General features: G+C 43.2%; 1 gene segment (V, D, J or C); it reads left to right on the forward strand.

Moving 5' to 3' along the window:
• The first annotated feature begins 10,235 nt into the window (after positions 1-10,235).
• On the forward strand, positions 10,236-10,870 carry LOC148108520 (T cell receptor alpha variable 38-1-like). The segment is given in 2 exon segments: positions 10,236-10,284; positions 10,515-10,870. Coding segments are annotated over 2 exon segments (405 nt in total).
• The last annotated feature ends 3,890 nt before the right edge of the window (positions 10,871-14,760 follow it).

Here is a 14,760-nt window from a genome sequence, read left to right on the forward strand (position 1 = left end):
AATTTAAATTTTTCATCATTTCATTAGAACAGCAGCCTAGAACTGGACTTAGTGGTTCAATGGGTAAAAACAGTTAACACCCTTTTTGTTCCTTGTCTTTCTTAATAAGAAAACTCCTTTAAAAGTTTTCTAAATTTGTGGGGCGCCTGGGTGGCACAGCATTTAAGCGTCTGCCTTCGGCTCAGGGCGTGATCCCGGCGTTGTGGGATCGAGCCCCACATCAGGCTCCTCCGCTACGAGCCTGCTTCTTCCTCTCCCACTCCCCCTGCTTGTGTTCCCTCTCTCGCTGGCTGTCTCTATCTCTGTCGAATAAATAAATAAAATCTTTAAAAAAAAAGTTTTCTAAGTTTGTGATCTCTACACCCTACCCCCTTTACACTTGAACCCACTCCAGTCAGATTTCCTTCCTACCACTTCACTGAAATTACTCTTGCTAAGGTCCCAAATGAGTTTCCGATCAACAAATCCAGTGATCCATTACAATTCCTTATCTTACTGAATCTCAGAAAAATGTGACATTGCGGCTACTCTCTCCCTGAGCCCCATCTTTGCCCAAATTCTGGGACTCTGTGTTCTCCTGGTTCTCCTTCCACCTCACAAACCACTGCTGCCCAGTCCCCTTCTCCAGACCTCCCCCCATCTTGCTCACCTCTCCACGTTGCACTGTCTCGGGGTTCAGTTCTCAAACATGTGCTTTCTCTACATTCATCGTCTTTGTTTTTTTCAAAGATTTTATTTATTTATTTGAGAGTGAGCAAAAGACAGCATGAGTGGGGGGAGGGATAGAGGGAGAGGGAGAAGCAGACTCCCCGCTGAGCAGGGAGCCCAATGTGGGGCTTGATCCCAGGACCCTGAGATCATGACCTGAGCCAAAGACAGACACTTAACTGACTGAGCCATCCAGGAGCTCTAACATTCATCCTCTATTTAAATAATCTTGAAGGGGTTCAAGACATGCCACCCAAAAACATGCCACTTTGACATATTGGTATTTTGAGCTGAAGTGCTTAGAAAACGGCAGGAGCAAAAAGGGTTCTCTGACAATCCCCTCAACAAACACACCTCTTTTTCTTCCTGATAGCAGGCGATGAGACTCCTGTACAAAAGACGCCCTCCCTATCCCAGAAAGGAAGCATCCGGAACACCAGAGCTGGGAGTTGTGCAAACAGACCTTGTTAAAATCACTCTTATCTTCCCCTTTCATCTACCCATATGTTCTAGTTCCTTGTCCGCAGTTGCCACTCAGTTCAACTCAGCATGTAAGTACTTAGTCCTGGCTACTTCTTGGGGTCCCCATTTTTCCACGAAGGCTTCCCTGTACATGTACAAATTATTGAATAAAATCCACATGCTTTTCCCCTGTTAATCTACTTATTTAAACTTAATTTTCAGGCCCACCTGGAGACCCTAAGGGGGAGAAGGTAAAGCTCTACCTCCCCTATGATCTCACCTAGAAATATGGCTTTAATTAGCACTGACTTTTGCCCTGTTGATTCACAAATTTACATCTCCAACCCAGCCCTCTCTGTTGAAAGCCAGGCTCATACATGCATACATCTATACTGGATGTCTAATTGGCATCCAATATTTAACATATCCAAAACATAGTGCCTGATTCCCTCCCAAAGGCCCTTCCCTTGCTCTTCTCCATATCAAAAAAAAAAAAAAAAAAAAGGCGGTATAATGTACCTAGTGATCAGAGCCAAACACCTTGGAGTCTTCTTTAACTCTTCTCTTTCTTCATATCCCATGTTGTCAAACGAACTGGCCCCACAAAATTTATTGCCTATCAGAAAAAGTCTGATTTCATTTTCAATTCAAATAATGATGTTATATGCTGGGTTCCAGTGATAATAGTGGGGTTCAGGGGCAAGCCACCCTAAATTATGCCACTATGGCATATTGATTGCTTTGAATTAAAGTCACTTAAGAAACAGCTGGTTCCAGAAGAACACTCTGACCCTCCTCTGTCCCCCTGAAAGCAGGAAATCAGTTCCCCATGTGAAGGGGTACCCTTCCTCCACCTGGAGGGTAAAAGCTGTCCTTATTGCTGGAGATAGGGAATTGAAGGCCAAGAAGGCCGCCTAAACAAAACTTGCTACTTCTTTCCTAATTTACTACGTCAAGCCCAAACCCTTTTGTCTTGTCATTTCTTGACAAATGTATTGTTTCTTTGAATAAAAGATAGAAAAGCCACCTGTTTTGTTCACTTCTTTGAGACTCCTATATCTTTGAGCTCCTCTGTGTACAAATAAATGTTTTTCTTCTGTTAATCTGTCTTACGTCAATGTAATTAGTAGACCAGCCAAAAAACCTAGAAGAAAGGGGAAAGTTTCTCTTTTCCCTGCAACAACCAATTCATTTCTAAATGCTAATTCTAAGATGATAGATGATAGATAGATGATAGATAGATAGATAGATGATAGATGATAGATAGATAGATAGATAGATAGATAGATGATAGATGATAGATAGATAGATAGATAGATAGATAGATAATAGATAGATGATAGATAGATAGATAGATAGATGATAGATAGATAGATAGATAGATAGATAGATAGATAGATAGATGATAGATAGATGATAGATGATAGATGATAGATAGATAGATAGATAGATGATAGATAGATAGATAGATGATAGATAGGTAGATAGATAGATAGATAGATAGATAGATAGATAGATAGATAGATGATAGATAGATGATAGATGCAAGGGATCTTGTCTTGAGGTTGTTGCCTAATTGAAATATATCCCTGTCTTGTTATAGTTATTGCTTAGCTGTTAAGAATTCCCCCTCTGAAGAAGCCAATGAATTATCTCCTCGTGCGGTACTTTGCAGATTTGGGCACTCTGGAGTAATACACCATAGTAATAAGATTCAGGATGGTTGAAACATACACTTTTTTTTTTTTTAAGGGAAGGGTAAAGTGGAAAGGGAAATGGGAAAGCAGCAGCAGCATGACGTCGGAGTCTCAATCATGTTCCAGGGAGACCAGGTTTAAGAAAATCATATACACAGTTGGATTCCTTTAGAATTCTCTATGCCTACATAACCCATGGGGCGTCTTCATACAACTCTGAAAATACATGAACCCCAGTTTGAAGACTACTGGTCTAAAATGGGACTCTATCACAATCTCGTAGAAGTGTCTAGAAGAGATACGAGTTAGTACAACATACGGAGGAGTCACCCCCCCCATCACACACACTGATTTGAGATGCTGTCCAACATATACGGAATATCCAAATACAGTTGGGCCTCTTTATTGACCCGCCATTCCACTTAGTTGACCCATCTGCCTCCTCTCAGTTTGCACTTAAGAATTTTCCTTCCTTTCTCTTTCTTTTTTACTTTTATGCAATGGAAGATGTGCTCTTCTCTTCCACATGTTTCCCTTCCCTCAACTGTTTTTTGGTTTTGTGTATGAATGCTGTACTTAAGTGGTTGTTTATATTATAACCTGTCTTTCGGTAGTGGTTTTTTCCCTTCTCTTTTAGGTATTCTGAACATACAATCATTTCATCTGCAAACATGCAGGCGATATTTTACTTCTTTCTTTCCAATTCTTATGCTTCTAAATCTTTTTCTCTGAGCTGACCACATTACCTAGTGGCTCCAACACGATGTTAAATAGTGGTAAAGATAGTGGACTTTGTCTTTCTCTTAACTTTCATAGGGAAGTTTCTAGCATTTCCATGTAAGTAGGTGCTGGTTTGGGCATATCCTTTTTTTTTTTTTTTTTTTTTATGTTGAGGAATTCGTTAGTAATTCCTTTTTTTTGTTTTTTTTTTTTTTTCGGTGTTTTTAACATGAATGTGTGTTGTATTTTGTCACATGCCTTTTCTGCATCAGTGGAGATGTTCCTATGATTTTGCTTCCTAGCTTTTATGCCAGTTATTAAGGTACTCATTCGTAACTGCAAGTACTTGACTCCTGTTCTTTGACTATAGTGTTGTTGAGCGCTAAGGCCTAGCCCACACTGCCCCCTAGAGTTAGTTAACTTTATATGTGTTTTTCCAGTCTCCCCAACTGCACAATTCGAATATTTTATTTTGTAACATTTTATTAAATAACACTCCCGGGTTAAGTTGCATGAACTTCTGGTAGCAGGCACTCAACCTGTCTACCATTGCTCGGGAAAATTGTCAATCCTCTTTAACTAGACACATTCCTGTTGGTACCTACCTGGAATGTTGAAATCATCATACCTGCAACAAGAAAGAAAAAAAAAATTCCAAGGAAACTCTCCTATAATTGTTACTTCTTCCAAACACCTGAAACAATTCCTTCTATTCTTCCCAAACTAAATTCCCACCTTTGAGAACATTCCTGCTAAGTATCCTTATCAATAGAGAGACACTCTTAAGAAAACCACCCAGAAGTTTTGCTAGCATTTCTGTAGTTCCAGATTTGATTCCAGAAATCAGAGGACAGGGGAAGGTAGAGCACAGCTCACCTTTGACTCTGCATCTCTGAGAGGGGGCTAATTTCAGTCTGAGTTACAATTACATCGCACTTCAGGAAAAAGCTGGAAGAAACAGTCTCCCTGTTGGGCATAATTTCATACATGAAGAATGAAAGACTAAAATCCACAATTGACATCAGAGAAGATCACAGCTCTTTACTCAATCAGCAACTCTCAGTCGCTCACCTCAGGGGCACAGTAGGAAGTGAAGGAAGGGAGGGTGGGGGTAGGTGTGTCAGGGCCAGCGTTTTGTCCAGGGAATACCGCTAAGGAAATGTGTTTAAGTGGTAGGTAGATACCTAGAGTCATCAGAGTGAGGACTGGATGCAAAGAATAGAAGAGAACTTTCCTCCTTAATCTCTCTTCTTCCAGTCCCTAATCCTTTCTGTAAATATAGGAAACCAGAAAACAAGGTTTCAGATAGCTAATATGTAAAAACCAATATGAGAAATTACTGGAATTTGCACAGGTGCCCAGGTCGAAATATAAGAAACACTCAGATTTTTGCAAAGGCACATTTTTTAAAGAATTTTCCTTATTGAATACCTGGGTGGCTCAGTCACTTAAGTGTCTGCCTTTGGCTCAGGTCATGATCTCAGGGTCCTGGGACCAAGCCCCAAGTCAGGCTCCCTGCTCAGTGAGGAGTCTGCTTCTCCCTTAGCCCCTCCCCCTGCTCATGGCCTCAATCTCTCTCTGTTTCTCTCTCTCTCTCTCTCAAAAGAATGAATAAAGTATTTAAAAATGAAGAAGTTTCCTTATTTATTTTGCATTCCTTGGAATAAACCCTGGAGGGACCCCTAAGGTCCCTGCAGATTTCATTTCCAGAGCGGCACCCTCTCCCTCCCTTGGCCCTTCCCCTCCCCTCACTCACAGGTTAGCTTGACACACAGGAGCATTTTCAGTGGGAGTCAGATACCAGGTTGCTTTCTCACATCCGAGAATATATTACAAGAAAAGATATTACATTTCCCTCCTTTATATTTTCAGACGGAATTTGGAAAAGGTCTAACTTTTTCAGCTAATTTAAACCTGTCCAGATTGAAAGATATAACAAAGCCATGGCAGACCCTAACTGACGGAGGGAAAGGATCAGATCTTTTCTCAGCCTTTGATTTATACCCCTCAGAATGTAGTCAGGAGTCATACAGGCAAAGAACTTCGTAGATTTTCATTAAAGGTGAGGAGTGGGAGGAAGAGAGTTCCAGGGACAAAGAATATTCGGACAGTCATTACTGGAGAACATTTTGACACTATGTTTTGTTTTATTTCTTTTTTGTTTGCTTTTCCCTCTCTGTATGGTCCATCTTTCTTTGATCTACCATTACAAGTTACATTGTATTAAGGAAAAAAATGAAAAAAAAATTTTTTTAATAAAAAAATGGAGACCACATGGGGGCAGTGCTTCCTTGGGCAGAAGTGACTGGCTGGGAACTAGAACTGTGTGATGGGAGAAGCAGGAAAGAGGATATTCAATGCTGAGATTGACATGACAGGTCAGATTTTGATTGGTTGTGAGAACAGAATGAAGATCACCCAAGCTTCCAAACCAAAAGAAGCAGAAGAATCTAGAACAGTGAACATTGTCAGTTCCAGGCCTCGAAACTGAATCTTCAGAGACTTCAGGAAGAAGCAGGAATGGAGATTCCCATGAAAGCTTCACTGATACTCCTGTGTGTCCAGCTAACCTGTGAGTGAGGGGGAGGGGAAGGGCCAAGGGAGGGAGAGGGTGCCGCTCTGGGAATGAAATCTGCAGGGACCTCAGGGGTCCCTGAGGGAGAACTCTTTAAAGAAACCGAACAGTTTCTCATGTATGAAAATCTTCTCCCTCCTCCTGAACAGGGTCAAATGGACAACCACCAATGGAGCAGAGCCCTCCCCACCTGAAAGTTTGGGAAGGCAGGAGCTTCACAGTGAACTGCAGCTACAGAGACAACACTTTGTGCTTCTCCCAATGGCTGAGGCAGGATCCTGGGAAAAGCCCCCACGTCCTGATAGAAGTGCGATCAAACGAGAAGGAGAAGATCAGTGGGAGATTCACAGCCAGTCTTAACAGTGAGGGGCAGCACTTTTCCCTGCGCGTGAACGAGTCTCACCTCCACAACTCGAGCACGGTCCTGTGCGTGGCAAGTAGCACAGTGCTGTTCAGGCACCCGTGCCCTGCGCCCAAACCCTGCTCCGCGCTGCACCCCCTTCCACAAGGGCTCCGGGGCACAGGCTTTAACTTTGAGCAAAGGGAAACATGAGGGGCTTTTTATAACCTCATGCCAAATATTTCATTTGAAGATTATGGGCAGAGGGATGATGTTTTCAAATAACGTCTAATGTATTTTGTTTCTCAGTGTGAATCAGTCTTTACTCTGTTAAAACTAGTCCAAAATCCTGAAGCTCAATATCAGAAAGGAGAGAGAACAAAAGAACAAAGAGAGCACAGAATAAAATTTTTGCCCTTGAGCTCCTTTGCAGACTTTTGCAAATACACCGAAAATACAAAATCTTAAAAGTCATGACCGTAAAATTCAGTAGTGAAAGAAAATAGACTCTGACGTTCTGAAAAGACTGGCTTAGACGATCTAGTACCAAAAGCTGAGGGAAAACGGTATAAAGTTTATAAAGGGCAGAGTGTAAAGATAGCGCAGTATGATTGAAAATCTGGTTCCTCCAAAAAAAAGGACAGAAGTCCACCTGGCTGTCCAGGGAAGATCAAAGGGGGTATAACCAGAAGTTGTAAGTCTTTGAAAAGTGCCCAGCATCTGCTCTTCTCTAGGGTCAGAACCCTGAGCAGGTGGATGGGAGGAGGGCGAGTCACACTTGGGGTGACCATGAAACGAGGAGCCATGAGTGTAAGCACAGTGTTTGGATCATTGTGTCTCCCAGCAACACCCACCACAGAGCATCCACTAGAAGGAAGTGCCCAAGAACCACGTGGACAAAACGATCCATCCAGAGGACGTCACCAGCCCGTCTCCAGTCTATTTCAATGCTTAAGTGGGCCTGTGAACAGATTAACCAAAGCGACAGAAGTTCTCCATGAGCCCGGAAGCTCGGGTTTTCTCTCAGTACATCGGATTTGGCTCCTTTGCTGCCAGATACCCAACCTGTCAGCCGCAGACACAGCACTGAGTGTTCAATATGCAATCACGCCTCGAGGGACCAACCAGCCACTGGTTTTGCCACGTTGATTACACTGGACCACTTCTGCCCTGGAGGTAGCAGAAATCTTCTCTTATCCGGGTTAACACGCACTCTGGGCATGATCTGCTTTCCCTCCACACTGCCACACAGAGCAGCGTGAACTGAGGGCTCAGAGGGGCTGGGTGATTATCATGATGATTATAGGGTTTCACTTCCCTTTGCATCAACAAATCCATGTAATAGCAAAGAGGTGTGACAATGGACATGTGACCACTGGGGATACTGACGCTCCTCCAGTATTATCTACAAACCACACCGGAATGATCACTTACAGGTCAGGTAGCCCCAGTTAGGGACGGTGCTCTGAGAGCTTGGAGAGCTATTCCTTATGATGCTACGTCCCTATTAGATAAAATACATGGGTCTAGGAGCCAAGGGGTAGAAATAGGACTGTCTCCCCGGCCAACTCTCACTTTCAGTGACTCACTTGGATGTTGATGCTTCCTGTTCTCATACTGCTCTGAACTAGAGGACCTATTTCGCTTTGAAGGGAAAGGAAAAGAGGGATGCTGCTACCAGGGAAACACAGAGAAGTTTCACCTCATCCAAAATTACATATAGCACTTGGTCATTTGGAGGTCCTCACTCCAGAAGACTGGAAGGCCAAGAAAGGAATTACTACACTGGCAGCGGCAATCTAGTTTGATCATCATGAGGCTACAGGGTGGTTGCTACCTAATGGGAGCTGGGAAAATACGGCTGAATCCCAGAGGATTCACTGGGATGACTTTCAGTGCATTCGTGGCAGAGATTACTCTAAGTAAGCAATGGTGGCAACTATGACCTGACGAGGGAAGAATAATGAGGGCCTTAGACCCTCCAGGGATAGAGATCTTGGTTATCTCACTGAGCTAGAAAATTAGACCAATAGATGTATTAGCCAAAGTTTGGGAAGATCAAGACTGAGTGGTATAGAATGTAGATCGAGAGAGATAATAAATATGAATTACAGCCATGAAATCAACTATTGCAATTACAATTTGTCTCATTGATCTTTCTGTTAATCTTTTTTTTTTTTTTAAGGAACTGGTGATCCGAGTGGATTTGACATAGAGCATAAGTGGGTCTCAGCAGTGCGAGGGATGGGCTGTACAGACGTTGTTGGTGTTCTACTCACATCCCCTTGACAGTCACCCCTACACAGTGAAAAACGCGGCGACTCCGAGGACTCTCTTCTGGCCATGGGAACACACGCGACCAGTGTGCAGGGCTAGCCAGGTGTGCTGCAGAGTTAATGCCCTCACAGCAGCCCTCCCTCAGGGATGGACAATGAGTTCACAGGTGAATTCTCCAGCTCCTTCATGCCTCACTTGGAATGACACCAAAGAGCGTTCTGTGCTGTCTTCCAGAGTTACTAGCTAGAATCAGCTGCAACTGGCAACTGTCACAAGTAGCTTGTTGACAGCATCCTGTATTGGCTTCCTTCCCTTCCCTGATTAACTTCCTACCAACATTTCCTGGAATGACCTGCAAATAAGCTGCTTATACACAAATCCTTGTTTTGGAGCTGACTTTCAGGGATCCAAAGCCAGAATACAGGAATTCAAATCAGGGGACAAGGATGATGATGATCTAGAAAAAGTACTTCCATGGCTATCAAATTGAGTTTGGGGGCACAAGAGATTTTCACAGCCTCACTCAGGGCTGGTCCCAGTTGTCATGACTCCCTGCACATGTCTCTGAGTGGAGGGACTCAGCCACCTACCTCTGCACCACAGAGAACCCAGCTCCTCAGACACTTCCTCCTCTGCGACAGGACCCCATTCACACTTGGGCTTGGGGACTCCAACACTGGAATTACATGAGTATCTCAGTCACTTCCTTTGAAAAAGCAAAATTCTAAGGGATCATAGTATAGCGTTGTAAACGTTCTTTGTTCACAACTTTTCCTCAAGATGGAACGTGAGGAGGACAATTCCTCACACGGGTTGTGTGATGACTCAGTGCTGTGAGAACTCCCTTGGTCATTGTTGTGGAGTTTCCTGGTACAGCACGAACAAGGGCTTATTTTTTAAAGAATCCATGGAAAATAGGAGCATGGTTAGACACGACATGTTGTGCTTCTGAGTTTGGTCAGTGCTCTTTTCAGTTACAAACATCGATCTTTGTCTCATTCTTTCTGTGAAGAAATTGTAGAAATATAAAAAATTGAATACATTCATATAACAGCAATATTCTTATCACTCATAATTAATTGTTCATATTTATCATTCTTGTTGTGTCATTTTTGGTTTTGAAGAAAAGAAAGAAAAATTACAGAGTTTGCCATTGTTGCCAAGGAAACCCTGCCACTTCTGCCTGCCACCCCAGGTCCCATTCTCCTCTCCAAGATTGGGGCACATCAGAAATAAATTTGCCAGCTCCCTTCTCCTTTATTTTCATCCCAGAATAGGAGAACTCAGAAAACATTTTACAGTTTCACTTGAAATTCCTAAACGTATTAGGCAAAATTTCCTTCATGAGATAAAATCAGCCACCCACCTGCCAGATCATTTCCTGCTCTGAAGAGCAGGGGAGAGCCCAGCTCAGAGCTCGAGACGCTTCTTCACCCCACAGGGGAGAGCTGTCAGCATGCTGCTCGTCAGCCTGCTGTGGGCAGTCGTGCTGTCCACCTGTCTTGGTAAGGAAGGTGCGGGCCTTCGTGTATAGTGTGATCTAACAGTCCTGGGAAGGAGAGCGTCCTAGCACGTGAACATAAGCATCACAGAGCCCAGGGATAGAAAGGCAGAAAGCTGATACGTGCTGCCTGGGGTTCGGATCAAGAGGGAAGGTGGTTGGGGCATGGGATCAGCTTGTGAGTCTGCCTGACTTATCTGCTTGGTGTGAGATACCCTCTCCTCTTTCCCACAGGTTCCAACACAGCCCAGAAGGTCACTCAGACTCAACCAGACACGTCTGTGTGGGAGACAGAGACTGTGACCCTGCATTGCACGTATGACACTAGTGACAGTAATTATTATTTGTTCTGGTACAAACAGCCCCCCAGCGGGGAGTTGATTCTCATTATTCACCAAGAAGCTTTTAAGCAAGAGAATGCAATGAAGGATCGCTTCTCTGTGGACTTCCAGAAAGCAAAAAAATCCTTCAGTCTCAGGATCTCAGAGTCCTGGCTGGAGGATGCTGCGATGTATTTCTGTGCTCTCGTTGAGGGCACAGTGACAGGAGCAGCAGGGAGAGGCTTACAGAAACCTCAGACCTCAGTGTAGGTGTGGAGGTGGGGGTGGGGTGGGGGGTGGGGGGGGTACCAGGAACATAGAGAGGAAATCATTGACTTCTCCGGAGAAAAAAAATACTATTCTATAGGACTGAAGGAAACGCAGAAAGGATGTCCATAAGCCATAGTTCTCAAAATAGTCATAGAAATAATGAACGTACACGAGTGTTAAGGGTTCGCAGAGCCCCTTCACGGGCACTGGCTTCATTCAACCCCGATGGCCCAGTGTGTTACACAGGACAGGTCAGACATTCTATCCAGGGACTCGCGTATCTAGAACCACAGCTACATTCTAGAATCGTGCCTTAACCTTTTCACAGTGTATGTTACTCGTTTTGCTATCCATCTGAACATCGGATCATACCAAAGGCAGCCTATCCGAAATTAAATTTCCTATTTTCCCCACAAATCTTTTTTTTTTTTTTTTCATTATTTTTCCTCCTCTGCCTCTCTCAGGATTCAGGCACACAGTAAAAAAACCTGCCGCTGATGAGTTTGGAGAATTTCTCCATCCTCCACCTCCCAGCTGAGGCTATCTGATTCTTTTGCATGTGTAACACGTTCTTTCTTTCTAATTACAGAACTGCGAAAAACTACATCATGTCTATCTCATTGTTTCCCAATTGCTCTATCAGCCATTCTCCCTGATTTGAACCTAATTTCACCCCGTATTTCTTAAATGTCTTTAATGCACCACTGGTCCTAAGAAAATGCACCTAAGAAAATGAGGAAAGAGAACAAACCACTGTCAAATAGAATTTCACATGCTGCCAACACTCATCAGCAAACGCTTACGAAAAGGTTAACCTCTGGTAATGCTATCACTGCCTCTGATGAGGCCACGCGGGAGGAAGTGGACCATTTAGAAGAACCAAGTCCCAAATCACCACAGTCACCATCCCACATGCCCTGAGACATTGTGTGTGTGTGTGGAGGGGGTCTGGACTTGGAGAGGAGTCCATCTTGCTTTTGCTAAAGGAAAAAAACCCCAGTAGGATGGAAAAAGTAATGCCAGCATTTCTTTTTATGTCTGTAATTCCCTCAAGGCATAGCGTTTACTATTAAGACCCCCGCAGAGTACTTGATTCCATCCGCCCAGCTTGAGTGAGTGGGAGAGAGTTGGATAAGATACTCACTCCACGGCTGAAACATTCAGTCCACTGAGTGTGTTCTGGAGCTGAGGATGGAGGTGTGTTTAGAAGGAGCGGCGGAAGTTACTAGAGCTGGGAGAGGCCAAGGGGAGCCAAAGTCAGATTGCTGAATAACAACTAGCACCAAGCATTCACAGGAATGCCTTGTCACCCCTTAGTTATCAGTCCTAGCATGAGGCACTCAGTACCCAGACTGAAACTGGGGCCAGAGCTGGTGGCATGCAGAGGAACTTTGGGATTTCTTGTGCCTTCTCCATGGTCTTGAGAGCGTCTCTACTGGCTGCCTTAGGCCAGGGCCCCATTGCTCGGCACCCCACTCATAGTCCCGTTGAACAACTTGGAGTCGTCTGGAACACCACCCTTTAGTTTCACATGCTGGAGCCCGAGGGCTCCCGTGTTCCCCAAATTCCATCCACTCTGACCACTTACTCTAATCACACTCCTTCTGGTCTCAACTGCCAGAACACCACAGCTCAGCCCTGGCTCACATGCCTGGAAACTCAGTGAAAGTATCACGTCTCACACAAGTCAGATAACTCTGGGCCATTCGAGTTTACCCTCCCCTGTAGCCCTGAGGTCCAAGTAGTCACCAAGATTTACAGATTTAGGCTAGTTGTCAAGTCATATCAAGGTGTGCTTCTTCCTTTTTTTTTTTTTTAAGATTTTATTTATTTATTTGAGAGAGAGAGAGAGACAGAGATCCAAGAGAGAAAGCACAAGCGGGGTGAGGGGCAGAGGGAGAAGCTGACTCCCCGCTGAGCAGGGAGCCTGATGTGGGGCTCGATCCCAGGACCCCAGGATCTTGACATGAGCTGAAGGCAGACGCTTAACCGACTGAGTCACCCGGGTGCCGGAAAGTTTGTGTCTTCTTTCCCTCGTTGGTGCCAGGGCCTTCACAGAACTCCTCTCGGTTGAATTAATTAATAGTCATCTAGGGACACACACCTAATGTGGCAAACCTAATACTTTATAGGACTTAAACCTGTATTTTTTACTGTACCCCCACGGAAGCACAAGCTTTAGCTATCAGAGACTGAGTTTTATTCATTTCAACAGCAACAGTACCTACAACATTCCTTAATTCACAGATATGATTTTTTTTTTACTTTTTTTGAATGAAGTTAATTAATTGATGGCATTTTCCTCATTTCCTCATTAAACAGGATAAAATAAAAGTTGATTCTGGGCTAACTCAGAGGAAACAGAGACTACATGCTATACAGAAAATTACTATGGTTAATAATAGTAATATTACTATCAATATTGAATAGTTATTGACAATACTATATTGATGATAATAATAATAATATTAGTAGTAGCTAATACTTACTGCCTATGTCTATGTGCTCCACATTCTGATAGGTGCAGAATATGAATTATTTCAATTAGTAGTTTCAACAAAACTATGCTGTGGGTATTACTGATAACCCTATTTTGTATGAAGAAATTAAACCTCAAAGAGGCTAACTTGCCTAGAATCACACATTGTGTATGGCTCATTAATCATTGGACCCTCTGCCTCCCCAGAGAATGGCAAATGCTACAGCCTCTCAATCTTATTAATTTAATAGATACATAGATGGATTATGAGAAAGAAAGAAATGCATGGTAATAGTGCTACAATGTGCCTACACTTGTAATCCGTTCTCACTTCTTCTAGGTCGTAATTGCATACTACCTAATTTCATTTATCTTTGTCGGTGAGGTTAAAAGTCAAATTAACAGCATTACCATGATTGCGTTTTTACATAGAGAGTTCGTGCCTTAATACTAGCTTATAATTATTTGACTGGGGAATTTTCAATATTTTAAACTTCTCCAGTATATTTTTCAATAGCATTTTAAGTTTAAAAACAGTTTGGGGCACAGGTGTTACTAAGCTTTCCAAGAGTCAGGTTGTGTCCCTCAATGAAGAATGTAGTCAAAAAACTCTTTTAACCTTTCCAAATTATCATAGGAAAACCCTTTTTTAACTTTTTGAACTGTTTTTCATATGACAGGGTGTTGCTGTGAACACTGCTTTCCGATTTTTTCCTCTAGTGAAAACCTAATGTATTCTTGAATACTTTCCCATATAAATAAACAGTTTTTCCACTGCATGAGTTCCTGTGGCTATAAAGGTTTACATCTTTGGGATACACCTTAGTCTACTCAATCAGTCACTTTTGCAGGTGAGCATAAGTATATTGCTACCAAACCAGGGCGATTAGAAGAAAAATTGAGATAGTAAAGAAAAATATTTGTACACAAATCTGTTTACAAGGAAGAAAGAGCCAAGTCAAAGTCACTGAAGCAAAACACAAAAAACTTGTTGGCTACAAAAATGGAAAAACCCAGGCTTCAAGAAGTCTGGATCCAAATGCCCCGATGATGTCACTCAGAACTCGCCTCTCACTGGCTCTTCCTTGTTTTGGCTTTATTCGGAAGTAGGCTTTGGCCAGCTCATGCCAGAAACAGTCACCGCAGCCTCAGACTTCTAGCCTGCTGCGCTCAGTTTGTACTGCGGCTAAAACAAATAACCACACATTTAGGGGCTTGAACAATAGACATTTATCTTCTCATCTTCTCGATGTCAGAAGTCACACTGAACTAAAATCAGGGTGTTGACTCTTGCATTCCTTCTGGAGTCTCAGGGTAGAGTGGGGGAGGGGAGGGGAACCCTCGAGCTTTTTCTCACTTCCAGAGGCTGCCACACTCCTGGCTCATGGCTGTTTTCTGTCTTCAAAACCAG

Source organism: Ursus americanus, chromosome 19 (genome assembly GCF_024610735.1).
Source record: "Ursus americanus isolate L20-20 chromosome 19, mUrsAme1.1.p, whole genome shotgun sequence".
NCBI classification, from domain to species: Eukaryota; Metazoa; Chordata; class Mammalia; order Carnivora; family Ursidae; genus Ursus; species Ursus americanus.